Consider the following 16612-nt stretch of genomic DNA (forward strand, 5'->3'; position numbering starts at 1 on the left):
TATACAGACAAAATCACACAAAAAAGCATACACATACACACTCACAAAACGAGAAAAAGGAAAAAATATATTTTTTTAAAAAAAAAAGGAAGGAAAAAACAAATCTACCGATGATGATAAGCTCTAAATACTAAACTAAGATAAACATAAAACCAGAAACAAATTAGATGCAGAAAGCAAACGCAAGTCTACAGTTGCTCCCAAAGTCCACTGCCTCAATTTTGGGATGGTTTGTTGTCTATTCAGGTATTCCACAGATGCAGGGTACATCAAGTTGATGGTGGAGATTTGGTCCGCTGCTTCTGAGGCTGCTGGGAGAAACTTCCCTTTCTCTTCTTTGTTCACACATCTCCCGGGGTTCAGCTTTGGGTTTGGACCCGCCGCTGCGTGTAGGTCGCCTGAGGGCGTCTGTTCCCCGCCCAGACTGGACGGGGTTAAAGGAGCAGCTGATTAGGGGGCTCTGGCTCACTCAGGCTGGGCGGAGGGAGGGGTACGGAATGCGGGGCGAGCCTGCAACGGCAGAGGCCAGAGTGACATTGCAACAGCCTGAGGCATGCTGTGTGTTCTCCCAGGGAAGATGTCCCTGGATCACGGGACCCTGGTTGTGGTGGGCTGCACAGGTTCCCGGGAGGGGAGGTGTGGATAGTGACCTGTGCTCGCACACAGGCTTCTTGGTGGCTGCAGTAGCAGCCTTAGCGTTTCATGCCCATCTCTGGTGTCTGCGCTGATAGCTGCGGCTCGTGCCCTCTTCTGGAGCTCATTTAGGCAGTGCTCTGAATCCCCTCTCCTCACGCACCCGGAAACAATGGTCTCTTGCCTCTTAGGCAGTTCCAGACTTTTCCCGGACTCCCTCCCTGCTGGCTGTGGCTCACTAGCCCCCTTCAGGCTGTGTTCACGCAGCCAACCCCAATCCTCTCCCTGGGATCTGATCTCTGAAGCCCGAGCCTCAGCTCCCAGCCCCCGTCCGCCCCGGCGGGTGAGCAAAGGAGCCTCTCAGGCTGGTGAGTGCCGGTCGGCACTGATCCTCTGTGCAGGAATCTCTCCACTTTGCCCTCTGCACCCCTGTTGCTGCGCTCTCCTCCGTGGCTCCCAAGCTTCCCCCCCACCCACTGCCCATCTCCGCCAGTGAAGGGGCTTCCTAGTGTGTAGAAACTTTTCCTGCTCCACAGCTCCCTCCTGGAGGTGCAGGTCCAGTCCCTATTCTTTTGTCTCAGTTTTTCCTTTTTTCTTTTGCCCTAGCCAGGTAAGTGGGGAGTTTCTTGCCTTTGGGGAAGTCTGAGGTCTTCTGCCAGCGTTCAGTAGGTGTTCTGTAGGAGTTGTTCCACATGTAGATGTATTTTTGATGTATTTGTGGGGAGGAAGGTGATTTCCACGTCTTACTCCTCTGCTATCTTGAAGGTTCTGCCAACATAAATGTATTTTGAAAAAATTTTTTCAGTTGTGGGAAGTGAAGCTTTCTAAATATGCTTTTGAAAACTGATCCCTGATATTCATGCAGTTCTATAATATGTTTCTCATCATCTTTATTTGCTTTGTTTTTCCCAGGTGAGAGAAACGATGTTGTCCAGGTTTAAAATAGTTGCCACTCCTTGTACTCTGGCATGTCGTCATTTGCACATAAAAGAGAAAGGCAAGCCACTTATGTTGAACCCAAGAACAAACAAGGTTAGTAACATTAATTCTAACACACATTTTCTCTCTTCCTGGTAAAGGTTTGATGTATTTTAGACTGATAAAGTATGAAATTTTTGTATTCTGTAGCTTTATACTGAAACTGTTCGGAAGTGTGCATGAACTTTTCTCTTTTCTCCGCACTGCGACAATTATGGCTGCTTTATACCTCCCAAATTTCACCCTCACAGTTTCTACCACCCAAGAAAGATTGAGTTTATTTCCTAGTTCTAGCTCAAAAGCAAAACAAAACAAAAACCCAAGAGTAGCATATTGGCCAGAACTGTTGGCCAGATGCAGTATATTTAGATTTATCCCGTTTAGTCATATTGTCATTTTTATAAATGTTTGGTAATTTCCTAATCCCTGATGGATCATTCTAACTGCCCTTGGAGGGAAAGAAATAGAAGGGGCCTTTTATTTCCCCCCCTAGTATGCTTACCTGCACACTGAAGAGTCTAGTTAAGGGATTTTTATCAATATTGACTCATGTGGAGAAATGGCATGTATCTAAAGGAAAATAGCTCAAGATCAGCCGAAGTGTAACTGAAAGTAGGGTCCAGCTGCTCGCTGCTCAAAAGCCATTAAAGAGGCAAGATTGATGGAAAGTTAAGTTTGCTTTATTTTGGATGCCAGCAATGAGGGGGGAGGGCAGATGCCCGTCCAAAGGCATACACGCCCCCCACAACCAGTGGGCAAGAGCTTTCATAGGTCGAGGGAGGCGCCTACGTGCAGAAGCAGCACAGTCAGCTCTGACAGTCATCTTGACATTGGTCGTTGGTGGTCCGACCAGTGTCACTTTGATTGTTTTAGGTACAGTTAATCTTCAGTTCCAGGGTCGGTTCTCATTTCTTTGAGGCCAGTTCTCGCAATTGTGGCAGCTTATGTCATGGCTACAGCCTGGTCATCACATAGTTAACTTCTTCCACCTGGTGAGTGTTTCAGTATCTATAAGACAGCCCACAGGATACAGCTCAGAATGTTATCTGTAGCCCTTAAGGAGGGACTAAAGGGCCTTGACTATGCTTAACGACTAAACTATTATTATGTGGTCTCCTTTGACTGAGGACCTGGGGGTGGGCAAAGACCATAGGGTCCTGCTCTGTTGCAGAGGGAGGTACACTTCTGTGTAAATTGGGAGGGCATTGCGGTTATGTAGATGAGCAAAAGAGGTTTGGTGGAACAAGTGGCATTGGAAGACAGAAAAGAGTAGGAGAAGGGCAGGTGAGAGGAAGGTTGTTTCTGCTGACTGTTAAAGAGCTAATCAAGACATCTATTTTAAACTATGTTGTCTTCACTTACACCAGGCCAGCAAATTTAAGAATTTTATCAACTATTAACATAAATACTTAATACATAAAATTATTTCTTTAATAATCATTTTAATTTCTACTATACATTATAAATAAAACACTTTTGAGTGTCTCTTAAATCTAAATGGGAGATAGGCAGTGAAACCATGTGTAGCTACTCATTTATCTTTGGCAATAGGATAGGTAAAGCACTTTTAAATGAACACAGTTCATTTAAAACTGTATAAAAATACAGGGGTTTTAACCCCTTTATATTTTCCAGCCTTAGATAAAATCTTGTAAGGAGCAACATGAGGCACAAAGGATTTAGTGATTTGAGTCTTCTCCCCCTTTTTTCATTATAAAAGTTCATCAATTTTGTAGGTCTTTACAAAGAACCAACTTTTGGTTTAATCTTTTAATTTTTCCGATTGTTTTTTTCTATTTTATTTATTTATTTTCACTGTAATCTTTATTATTTCCTTCCTTCTTGCTTCAGGTTTAGTTTGTTCCTTTTTCCCCCTAGTTTCTTAAGATGGAAGGTTAGGCAATTGATTTGAAATCGTTCTGCCTTTTAAAGTTACATTTACAGCTACAAATTTCCCTTAGCATTATTTTCACTGTATCCTATAAGTTTTGGTATGTGTGTTTTAATTCATCTGGAAGTATCTTCTAATTTCCCTGTGCTTTCTTCTCTGACCAATTGGTTTTTAGGAGTGTGTTGTTTAAGATCAAAGTATTTGTGAATTCCCCAAATGTCCATTATTAATTTCTTTTATTTTTAATTTTTTAAATTTATTTAATTAATTTATTTATTTATGGCTGCATTGGGTCTTCGTCGCCATGCGCGGGCTTTCTCTAGTTGCGGTGAGTGAGGGCTACTCTTCATCATGGTGTGTGGGCTTCTCAATGCGGTGGCTTCTCTTGTTGTGGAGCACAGGCTCTAGATGCATGGGCTTCATTAGTTGTGGCACGCGGGCTCAGTAGTTGTGGCTTGCAGGCTCTAGAGCGCAGGCTCAGTAGTTGTGGCTCACAGGCTTAGTTGCTCCGTGGCATGTGGGATCTTCCTGGACTAGGGCTCGAACCAGTGTCCCCTGCGTTGGCAGGCGGATTCTTAACCACTGTGCCACCAGGGAAGTCCCCCATTATTAATTTCTAATCTCATTGCATTGTGGTTGAAGATCATACTTTGGGTGGCTTAAATCCTTTCAGATTTATTGAGACTTGTTTTATGGCCTGATGAATGGTCTGTCCTGGGGAATATTCCTTGTGCACTTGAAAAGAATGTGTATCCTGCTTCTTTTGAGGGGAGTGTCTGCTAGGTCTAGTTGCTTTATGGTGTTGTTCAAGTCTTCTTTTTCCGTGTTGATTTTCTGTCTAGTTGTTTTCTCCATTATTGAAAATGAGATATTGAAATTTTCAGCTTGTTGAATTGTCTTACTCCCTAATTCTGTCAGTTTTTGCTTCATGTATTTTGTTATCTAACAAAATATGTTTATAATTGTTGTATCTTCTTAATGGATTGATGCTTTCAGCAAAATGTCCTCCTCTAGTAACATGTTTGTTTCAAAGTCTATTTTGTCTGTTACTAACATAGCTACTCCAGCTCTCCTTTGGTTACTATTGACATGGTGTATCTTTTTCCATTCTTTTACTTTCCACCTATTTGTATCTTTGAAACTTTCCACCTATTTGTATCTTTGAATCAAAGTGTGTCTGTTGTAGTCAGCATATGATTGGATCATGTTTTTTTATCCATTCTTCCAATCCTTTTAATTATAGAGTTTAATCCATCTACATTAGTGTAATAACTAATAAGGTATGATTTATGTCTGCTATTTTGCTATTTGTTTTAAAATGTCTTATGTGCCTTTTGTTCCTCTTTACTCTATTGTTCCCTTCATTTGTATTAAATTTTCTATGATGCCATTTAAATTCCCTTGTCTTTTCTTTTCCTGCCTATTTCTGAGTTATTTTCTTAGTGGTTTGCCCTGGGGATTACAATTACCATCTTTAAAACAGTCTAGTTCAGTTTGATACCAATTTAATGTAAACAGTACACCGAAATTTTGCTCCTGTAGAGGTCTATCTCCTTCTTTTGTGCTGCTTCGTCATACAAATTACAGAGTACAAATTACATTTTATACGTTGCATGACTGTCAACACAGATTTATAATTACTGCTTTATGTAATTGTCTTTTAAATTGGGTAGGAGAAAAAAAGACCTACAAACAAAAAGTACATTTATACTGTCTTTTATATTATGTAGTCATTTTATCCGTGTTCTTTGTTTCTTTGTGTGGATTTGAATTATTGTCTAATGTCTTTAATTTAGGCCTGAAGGACTCCCTTTAGTATTTCTTGTGAGACAAGTCTGTTAGCAATGAATTCTCTGTTTTTGTTTCTCTGGAATGTCTTAATTTCTCCATTTATTTATTTATTTATTTATTTATTTATGGCTGTGCTGGGTCTTCGTTTCTGTGCCAGGGCTTTCTGTAGTTGTGGCGAGTGGGGGCCACTCTTCATCGCGGTGCGCGGGCCTCTCACTATCGCAGCCTCTCCTGTTGCGGAGCACAGGCTCCAGATGCACAGGCTCAGTAATTGTGGCTCACGGGGCTAGTTGCTCCGCGGCATGTGGGATCTTCCCAGACAAGGGCTCAAACCCGTGTCCCCTGCATTGGCAGGCAGATTCCCAACCACTGCGCCACCAGGGAAGCCCAATTTCTCCATTTTTGAAGGATGGATTTGTAGGATTTAGAAATTCGTGGTTGACAGGTTATTTTTCTTTCAGCACTCTCTATGGCCTCCGTGGTTTCTGATAAGAAATCAGCTGTTACTCTTTTTGAGGATCCCCTGCACGTGATGAGTCACTTCTCTTTGCTTTCAGATTTCTGCTGTCTCTGGCTTTTGACAGTTTGAATATGATGTGTGTAGGGGTAGAGTTCTTTGAGTTTTTCTTGATTGGCGCTATTGAGCTTCTTGGATGTGTGGATTAATGCTTCTCATCAAATTTGGGAGGTTTTTAGCCATTATTTTTTCAAATATTCTTTAGCCTTTTCTCTCCTCGCCTCTGGGCCTCCTGTTATGTACGTGTTGGTACTCTTGCTGGTCTCTCAGGTCTGTTCACATTTATTCCTTATTTTTCTTTTTGTTTGTTTGTTGTTGTTTTTAATTTTTCCTTTCTATTTCTCAGACTGGATTATCTCAGCTGACCAATCTTTAAATCTGATGGTTTTTTCCTTCCACCACTCAAGTCTGCTTGTTGAGCCCCTTTAGTGAATTTTTTATTTCAGTTGTTGTAGTTTCAATTCCAGAATTTCTATTTAGTTCCTTTTTTATCTTCTCTGTTTATCAGTATTCTCTATTTAGTAGGATGTCATTCTCACACTTCTTTTTAGTTCATTAGACAATGTTTTTTTTTAGTTTTTTTGATATATTTAAAATAACTAACTTTTTTCTTTTTTTAAATTGAAGTATAGTTGATTTACAATGTTTCAGGTATACGGCAAAGTATATTCTTTTTCAGATTCTTTCCCGTTATAGATTATTACAAGATATTGAATATAGTTCCCTGTGCTGTACAGTAGGTCCTTATTGTTTATCTGTTTTTTATATAGTAGTGTGTTAATCCCAAATTCCCAATTTATCCGTCCCCTAGAATAACTAAAGTCTTTGTCTAGTAAGTACAATGTTTGGGCTTCCCCAGGCAATTTCAATTAACTGCCCTTATTTCCTGTATATGAGTCAGACTTTATGTGTTTTGTTGCTGTTGTTGTTTGTTTGTTTATTTTTTGCTTGCCTTGTGATTTTTGGTTGAAAACTGGGCTTTTAAAATAATGTGGCTGCCCTGGAAACCAGATATTCATTCCTCCCAGTCGTTTCTGAACTAATTCCTTCTTCTTGTTATGTATGCCTACTGAAGTCTCTGCTTTGTTAACTTAGTGATCAGCCAGTGATTAAACAGAAACTGAAATACCTAGAGCCATTAAATCTCCCATTCTTTGCCAGGGGGCTTTGTGTACCTGCTGGCGTGTGCCTTCAGGACTCAGCCAGGCAGTTTACAGCTACGCATCAGCCTTCACTTCCTGTTTGCACAGAGCCTCAAGGTTAGCCAGAGGTGGGAGCTTAGGGCTTTCTCAGGTCTTTCCTGGACATGCGTACAGCTGTGCATATGACGTTCTAGGTTCTCAGGAATATGTCTCAGCATTTCAGAGTTCCCCATGGACATCTCATTTCTCAGCTTTTCCTTTTCAGCTTTTTGGTTATTAGCCTGTTGTTTGCCCCAACTGTTACCTACTGCCTTGGGGAGCTGCTATGTTAAATAATTGCCTCTGATTGTTTTCAACAGACCCTTCTGGCGGGAAAGGCTGTTCACACTGCCTGAGCTCCAAGTCAGGTCAAATAAAGACAGCCTTGCAGATAGGGTCTTCCAGGTCAGATAATAACAGTTTCCTGGATATGGGGCTTTAGAGGAATCTCCAAACCCTCCTGCCTTCTCCAGTGACTGCCAGGCTCTGATTTTCAAAGCGATTGTTTCACAGTGATTGCGTTTTCAAGGTTACTGTGGAGCTGGGGAGGGGAGCTAGGAACAAGGCAAGTTAAAATGCCATGAAGCTTGCTGTTCTCACTGAAATTCAGCAGTTTTTCTTGAATAAATGCTCTCCAACTGCTGAAAGCTTTGGTTAATTTCCAGAATTCTGATCATTTGGCCAGGGTTCTTGTTGCTTTTATGGAGGAAAAGATTTTTAGAAGTCCTTTCTCTGGCATTTTTACTGACATCATTGATTAAAAAAAAAAAAAATTTAACCCATAGCTGAATACCAGAAACTGAAAAAGAATTTATTACATAGGTCAATTTTTCTTAAGTAGCATTCTTCCTTCCCCCTCCCTCTGTTCAGCCTCACTCCTTTCCAGTCACGGTAGCCTCTTAGTTTGGTTTGTGTTCTTTCAAACTGTATTCTGTTGATTGCATTTTTAACGTATGCATATATCTGTATATAATATGTACTTTACGGGGGTTTTCTAAACATAATAATTAACAGTGAATTTGTTTTGATTTTCAACTTGACTTTTTCTCCTAACTGTGTATCTGGGAGATCTTTCTACTGCACACTTAGAGATACATGTTTAAGTGTGTTTATGGAAATACCATAGGTTGCTAACTCTTCCATAATTGATGGACTTTTAGTTAGTTTGTAATAGGCAAGAGAACTGGAAACAGTGCTACAACTAATCTCTTCATATACGCGTCTCTATATATGAATATATCTCTAGGATAACTAACTAGAAGTAGAATTGCTTTGTGTGCATTCAAGATATGGAAGCGACCTAAGTGTCCATCAAAAGATGAATGGGTAAAGAAGATATATGTACACACAATGGAATATCATTCAGCCATAAAGAAGAATGAAATTCTGCCATTTGCACCAATATGGGTGGACCTGGAGTATTATGCTCAGTGAAATAAGTCAGCCAAAGGCAAATACTGTGTGATGTCACTTATATGTGGAATCTAAAAAACAAAACAAGTGAATGGATATAACAAAACAGAAACAGACTCACAGATATAGAGAACAAACTGGTGGTTAGGAGGAGAGGAGAGGCAAGGGGAGAGGGGCAAGATAGGGGTAGAGGATTAAGAGGTACAAACTACTTTGTATAAAATAAATAAGCTACAAGGATATATTGTACGGCACAGGGAAATATAGTCATTATTTTATAATAATTTTAAATGGAGTTTAATCTATAAAAACATTGAATCACTATGTTGTACACCTGAAACTAATATTGTAAGTCAACTATACTTCAGTTAAAAAAATAATAAAGTATGTGCATTTTAAAAAAATCTAAGAGTACTTTGAAATTGGCTTTCAAAGCCTAAACCAGTTTATATTCCAGCAATGGTATGTGAGAGTAATTCTTTTACCATACCCTCCCCAGTACTAGATATGATCAATCTTATAAATTTATGAAAGTCTGGGCAAAAATGATATCTTGTTGATCTTTTTAAGTTTATGTTTAAATTGTGTTTGGTAGGAGGCACCATTGCTACCCCTGTAAGTAATAATTTTTAATCCTTTTGTTTTTTCCTTTTTAGGGGATGGCATTTACATTACAGGAACGACAAATGCTTGGTCTTCAAGGACTTCTACCTCCCAAAATAGAGACACAAGATATTCAAGCCTTACGATTCCACAGAAATGTGAAAAAGTTGAATGGCCCTTTGGAAAAGTACGAGTTGATTAGATGTTTAGTTTTTTTATTGGTGTTCTGATCAGAAAAATTGGGAGTATTATGATTATTATCGCATGAGAAATATACAGTCTCAATGAAACTTTTGTTTTAGTCAGTTGGTTTATAATGATTGTTTCCTTCACTTATTTTCACTATTGTAAAATTTAGCAGAAATCAATATTTTATGGTTAAAATCACAGAGCATTTCAGGTTTGAATGGAATGTTAGAAGCAGAGGCTATCACCTAATTTGCACCCATTCTATTCAATAACTTTTACTGATCCCCTACTTTGTGTGTGCCATTGCTAGCCACTGAGGATATAAACTGGGTGATAGATAGGGTGGCCATGTAATATATCGTCCAATCCCAGACACTTTGGGGAGTAAAAAAGAAGTAACTGAAACTGTCCCGGGCAAATTAGAATGTATGGCTACCGCAGTAACTCACAGCCTAGCCTGCCTTCTAGGAGCTCATTAATAGATGGCTATACTATGACTGTCATTGTATAGCACAGTGAGAAAAAGGGACCTGTAGAGTACATTCTGAAAATGTGAAGAGGGATGCCAGCTGAGCTTGGGGAGTCACTTCCTGGAGGAAGTGATGCCTGAGCTGAATTTGAAACAATATGTTACAAGGAGCAGGCAAAATGAGAAAGAAGGGCAGGGTATTCTGGTAGAGGGATCAGTCTGACTGTAGAACTAAAAATATTTATTGGGTTTATAAAATATAGGGGATTATTGGATATTGGTGACTAGTGAGAGTGGTTTCTTTACATTATGGGGCATACATATATACATGAAAATATATATGGTCTCGAACTCATGTTACCATGGAGGGAAGACAAAGTCAAGAAGTGGCGTGAGAGTTAAAGAAGAGGGAGGAGAGTGTTAACGGGACCTGAAGACAGGAAAATCTGAAGTGTATATATGTGTGGTGGGGGGCAGCGAATGACAGAAAAGGACCCCAGAGAGTGTGCCAACTGAGCTGCATTTGGAGAGCATGAGTAGAGGACTGTGCCTGGTCAGAGGGTGTTCCAGGCAAAGGGTGTGTCGGCGTATGCTGCAACTCCAAGGTCAGAGTTGTGGTGCATTTGAGGAAGTGAAGTAATTCAGTATGAAGATGAGGCTGCAAAGTAGTCATTGAGGTCTAGTTAACTATTTTAGGAGCTTAAGCCTATTAAACTGGCATTTGGAAGCCATTCAGGGAGAATAGAAATGATCAGAGGTATGTTTTTAAGAGAAGAATAGGATTGGAGCAGGGGAACAAAATTGTGAGAATAGAGACTACAACACTGTAAAACATCTATACTCCAATTTAAAAAAAAATTAACTTTACTATATTTATTTTTAATTTTTTCAACAATACCTCTGTGCTCTTTTAATCTTTGGTTACTTATTCTCTAGTTTTTAGCTTAATGGTTTGTTTACTAAACAAACATAGAAGCTTTAATCCTAAAATAAAAAAATAAAATAAAGGCTGTTGCTTTGATGCCTGTGGTGTTAATAAGGTTTGAAAAAAAAAGGTTCTTGAGGTAGCCCAGGTGAGAAGTGACGGTGGCTTGGGCTGGGTGGGGATGGAGGGAGGAAATAAATATTTGAAAGATATTTCACAGGTAGTCTCTGTGGGACATACTGATTTATTAGGTTGGAGTGGGGGAGGGTGGGAGAGGAAGAAATCAAGAATGGACCCTGGATGGATTCCCATTTGATCAGATGATAACAAGGGGAGAAACAAATGTGGGGAAAAGACAATGAGTCTGTTTTAGACATATTTAATTCAGTGTGATTACTGTTTTTTCAGGCCAACATCTCCCTGTTTTCTAACCTTTATTCTTTAAAAGCTGTTATTTATATATTTATGTGAATTGACCATTGCCTCCTTTTGTGCTACCTGTGTGCCCTGTATAGAACTTAAAATGCCTATAAGCCTCCTGGATTATAAGCTCCATGAGGGAAATTCCCTGGTGGTCCAGTGGTTAGGAGTCCTTGCTTCTACTGCAGGGCAGCATGGGTTTGATCCCTGGTCAGGGAACTAAGATCCTGCATGCCATGTGCTGCAGACAGATGGATGGATGGATGGATGGATGGATGGGTAAATAAATAAACAAACAAACTCACTCCACAAGGACAGGGGCACTTCTTACATCCCTGGAGTTCAGAATAGTACCTGGCACGTAGTATTTTGTAAATATTTGAATGAATGCCACTTTATTTCCTTATTTACGTGTCAGTCACCTTGAAGATTAGGTCCTTGAAGGTGGGGCCTCATGGTAATTTTTGTGTTTCCAGTGCCTGATACAGAGCCTGACTCACAGTTAGAGCTCAATAAATGTTACCTGTTGGTTCTGTTATTACTCTTTTCATCATCACCATCTACCATTTAAGCACATTTTTATTTTTGTTGATTTTTAGTCCTGGGTATTATGTAATGATAATATAGGGTTTTGTTTTCCAGGGGGAGGGAGTCCTCAATTTTAGATGTTTAGATTTGACTTCAAAGGCCAAAGTCTTTAGCCTAATGCTGGCTGATGTAGACATTATTTGCTGTGCTTAATTTCAGATACATCTATATAATGGGAATACAAGAAAGAAATGAGAAGTTGTTTTACAGAATACTGCAAGATGATATCGAAAGTCTAATGCCAATTGTATATACACCAACAGTTGGTCTTGCCTGCTCCCAGTATGGACACATCTTTAGAAGACCTAGGTAAGGCTTATTTTTAAAAATATATTTGCAAATGACTATTGCGTAGAAAAAACATCACTTCATAGCCCCTATTACATTTCTATTTTATGTATTGCAGTCTTATCCAACCACATTTCCCACCTCACAAAAGCTTAATTTGGACCAAAAGGGATTAATAAAAATCTAACGTGTCATATCTTTTATTTTGTGGAAATACCATCATTTATTCCTAACCTTCTTTAAGTATTTATGATTGTTAGAGGAAATGTGCATTTTTGTACCAAAAAAAAAAAAAAAAAAACCCACAGTATTCTTAATTTTGGTGGCATATTCTGCAGAATAATCATAAAAGTTTTTGACAATCTGGCCAATTAAGAGATAGATTCTCATTTTTTTATCAGCTTTATTTCTATTGTTTGTCCTTTTTTATGAATTAACACAAATTTTACTTTCAGATAGTTCAAGTACCTCCAGATATTTTAAGTGGAAAGGGTACTGGAATGAGCATTGGCTCAAGTCTTTGAATAAGTTACTTTATTCCTCCGAATCTGTTTATCATAAGGTAGGAATACCAGTATCTTTCAAAGAGCTGCTGAGAAGGTCAGATGAGGAAACTGATGTGACAGTTTTTTGTAAACTTATAAGCATTGTATAAATGCTATTTTTACTTAATTTGAGTTTTCTTCTCTGTTCCTCTAACGTGTAATCATTTTCCACAATCCTTATGTTTTTCCCATGTCCTGCTTACATATTGGTACAAATGTAGAAATGCAAACACTGTGTGATAGCATTTATCTTTAGTCTCCTCTCATGTAGTGTAGTGGCTTTCAAACTTTAATGTGCATATGAAACATCTGTGGGGCTTACTTAAAATGTTCATCCTTGCCAACTTTCCTCTCCTTCCTATTCCCAAGATTCTGATGAAAAAGAGAAAGGTCTGGAGGTCCGGATTGTAATGAACACCGTCGGTGATGGTGTTGCAGGTATTCCCCGGAAGACACTTTGAGAACACTGTCTGTTCTGTCCTATGTGCTGCCATCAATTAATATGTCTAAGCACTTCTGTGGTATAACCCAGCTGTTCAGCTCTTTTATAGTTTCATTTTCACTTATAATAGTACTTCCCAATCCAGATTAAAGGACAAAGGAAAACAAAAAGATACTGATGTCTGGGCCCCAACCACAGAGATTCTGATTCAGTTAGTCTAGAGTTGGGCCCAGGTGTTGCTGTTTCATAAAATCTCCTGGTGTGATTTTGATGTGCACCCAGAGTTGAGAACTCACATGAAACATAAAGAGCTTTTGGGTGAGGGCAGATACTGTGTATCACTTGTGCAGTGGCAGTGGTTTTTTGTTTGTTTTGTTTTTTACATAGAAGATGGTCAGTAGGTCTTGGTTGTTTAAGTCCAAGCTAGTTAAATCAGAATCTCTGGGGGTAGAACCCTGGCATTTTAAAAAGCTCATCAGTTGGGCTCCCCTGGTGGCGCAGTAGTTGAGAGTCCGCCTGTCCATGCAAGGGACGGGGGTTCGTGCCCTGGTCCGGGAAGATCCCACATGCCACAGAGCGGCTGGACCCGTGAGCCATGGCCGCTGAGCCTGCGCGTCTGGAGCCTGTGCTGAGAAGAATGGATAAGCATCAAGTTCCTACTGTATAGCACAGGGCACTGTATTCAATAGCCTTTGATAAACCATAACGGAAAAGAATATGATAGAGAATGTATATATGTATGTATAACTGAATCACTGTGCTGTACAGTAGAAATTAGCACAACATTGTAAATCAACTATACTTCAATAAAATAAATTTTTTAAAAAGGATATCAGTGAGAAAGTTAAGAATCAGTTTGAAGGCACTGGGAGCCCATTGGCCCTCGTCTTTACTTGGCCTGTTTTCTAGAACCTATGTTTCTTTTTTCTGTCTCTCTTCCTGCCTTCCTCTCTTCCTTTATTGAAATCTGGATTATCTCAATTGGATAACAATATACAATGTTTAAAATAACTTTTTACTTTTTCCTAATGCTTCAAGGATGGATTTTTTATGTGAAATTACTATAGTTTTCTTCTCTCCCTTCCTGCTCCTTCAGATTTCAAATTTTCAGTTTCAGTGACTTTGGACAGTAGTTTACTTAGCTTTATCGTGCTTTCCTGCATTGGTGGGTTGTCTTTATATTGCTTTTTACTGGAGGTATATTGAGTTTATTTGAATAGGAGATGTGGATACATTTCTTCTTGGGTAAAAATGATCACATCATTTAATAATAACCTTTGTTGCAGCTACTATGTGAACAATGCAATTACAGTTTGAAGTGGTTGAAAATAAACCTGTGTGACTTAGGTAAATCTGCTTGGAAATGACAGTGTCTTGATGTTTTACTAAAATATCTAAATATTCCAATTATGAACAAAAACTTAGAAAAAACCAAAAACTGTTGTGAAATGCAAAAGTGTTTTTGTTCTGTTGCAGGGGATTATTTATTTCAATCTCAGACAGAGGTCATGTTAGATCAATTGTGGATAACTGGCCAGAAAATCATGTTAAGGTACTAATAGCACAACCTTCCTTTCACAATGTTTTTTCTTTCTATGTAAGTTACCTCTTACAAGGCAGAATTTTCAAAAACAGTTTTTTTTCATTGTTGCTCTGATTTATTTTGTACTTGCATACATGTAGATTTAGTGCTCTGAGGAAATCATGATGGTAATTATGAAATGGGTTACTGGTATAGAGTTTGCCCTGGGAAAGCAACTGGGCCTAGTAAGGTGAGCCTGTTCACTTCAGTACCACTGGTATCTCTTGCCTTCTCTATATTCCTTTACTTTTTCAGTTAATATTATTCTAGGTAAAGAAAATACATTAAAATGCCATAAAAACTTTTATTCTGGTGGGCAATGGGGAGGATTCATTATGTCTTTTTTCTTCTAATTCTAAGATAGATTTAGATCCTTAAGCAAATATACCACTCTTAGCATTTCAAATTTAGCAAATATAAACAGCTGTCAATCTGGCTGTCTTTCATAAAACAAAAACTAATGACTTCTTTAAGATCTTTTGGTAGGCTTTAGTGTTTATTACAGGCAGTAATCTCAGTTGCCTTTATTGCGTGTTTTCCTCACCAAAATAATCTTTGATGAATTATCATTTGTTCTAATAACCTAAAAAAAATTTGGTCAGATAATTAAATTCATAGTATCCTCTTAAAACCTTGTAGGTGTATTTTTTATTCTAGATTTTTTTCTCCATTGCTAAGGTTTTTCTTGTTTGGCTTCAGTTATTATTTGGAGTAACATGTTATTTCTAAACTCTTTTTTTCTCTTAGGGTTAATCTTTATCAGAAGTTCCCCTCTCCCCGTTTTAGTCATTGTGAACATATTCAAGTTGATCCTCTAGTCAGAAGCATTCTACTCCTAAACCAAAGACACAGGGAAATCAAATCTAGTTAATTCTCCTCTTTACATCTATATTCTAGAAACCCTAGAATTTTAAGTATTCTTGGTTGGTTAACTTTGAAAGTTAGTTAAGAAACAATTTTATTTTTAAAAGTGAGAGTGAAACTATGTGAAGAGAATCTTTTTTTGAGGTTTTCTGTTTTGTTTTTAACAGTAGCTTTTCTGAGATAAAATTCACATACAATGCAATTCACTGACTTAAAGTGTAAATTCAGTAATTTGTAGTATATTCACGGAGTTGTGCAGCCATCGTCATTGAGAACATTTTCATCACAGCTCCCTCATCCCCACCCTGCCAGAAAAGCCCTGTACCCGTTAGTGTCACTCCCCACTCAGCCCTAGACAACCACTAATGCACTTCTCTCTCTGTAGCTTTACATGTTCATGTGAATGGAATAATCTAATACATGCTATTTTGTGATGAAGAGAATCTTTTTGTGAATGTGTTTCTTAAGTGCTCCATTTTGGACAACTTATAATTTATTTTACTTTATCTTATTTGTAATTAAGGCTGTTGTGGTGACTGATGGAGAGAGAATTCTGGGTCTTGGAGATCTGGGTGTCTACGGAATGGGAATCCCAGTAGGAAAACTTTGTTTGTATACAGCTTGTGCTGGAATACGGCCTGATAGATGCCTGCCTGTGTGTATTGATGTAGGAACTGATAATCCAGTGAGTAAAATCATTTTCCCCCTTTGACCCTTCTCCCATATTAAAAAAAAAAAAATGCTTTATTACATTCCTCTTTTGAAGAAATATAAGAAGATAAAATTCTGTGATTACATATTAGCCTTTGTCTTAAACGCCTTTTAATATTTATGCAAATAATAGTAAATTAATACTATTAAGTTTTTTGAAGAAGGGCAATAAAGTTTTAAAAATTATTAACTTCTTTATTTTACAATTTTCGTTTTATAGAATGTGTTTAAACTGGTTGTATAACAGAATGCTTTTATTTTTATGTTTGTTCTCTTTTATAGGCACTCTTAAAAGATCCATTTTACATGGGTTTATATCAGAAAAGAGATCGATCACAACGTTACGATGATCTGATTGATGAGTTTATGAAGGCCATTACTGACAGGTATTTTTTAAAAGTTTGAGTATATGAAAGCATCTCTTAAAAAAAAAAAAAAAGGAACCACAGTTTTGTTTTCCTTTATCTTTTGTGAAGATAGGTAGAAGGAGATTAAATTTTGGAGAACTTAGGTTCTTTCCTGCCTGATTCGATGTGCTGATGTGTGGTGATACCCTCTGCCTTGCCTTCCTGAGTTATCTGA

The 16612-nt window shown here is 38.4% G+C and overlaps 1 protein-coding gene across 1 annotated transcript in view; it reads left to right on the forward strand.

Annotated features, from left to right (window-relative positions):
* Positions 1–16612, forward strand: part of ME2 (malic enzyme 2) — a 54177-nt gene that overhangs the window by 12128 nt on the left and 25437 nt on the right. Inside the window, exons 2-7 of the mRNA XM_082667532.1 lie at positions 1546–1665; positions 9061–9194; positions 11758–11907; positions 14350–14425; positions 15843–16004; positions 16313–16416. Coding sequence (XP_082523658.1) covers positions 1558–1665; positions 9061–9194; positions 11758–11907; positions 14350–14425; positions 15843–16004; positions 16313–16416 — 734 coding nt within the window. The 5' untranslated portion in view covers positions 1546–1557. The remainder of the gene's footprint in view (positions 1–1545; positions 1666–9060; positions 9195–11757; positions 11908–14349; positions 14426–15842; positions 16005–16312; positions 16417–16612) is intronic.

The sequence above is a fragment of the Grampus griseus genome (genome assembly GCF_964374135.1).
Source record: "Grampus griseus genome assembly, chromosome: 12".
In the NCBI taxonomy this organism is placed as follows: domain Eukaryota; kingdom Metazoa; phylum Chordata; class Mammalia; order Artiodactyla; family Delphinidae; genus Grampus; species Grampus griseus.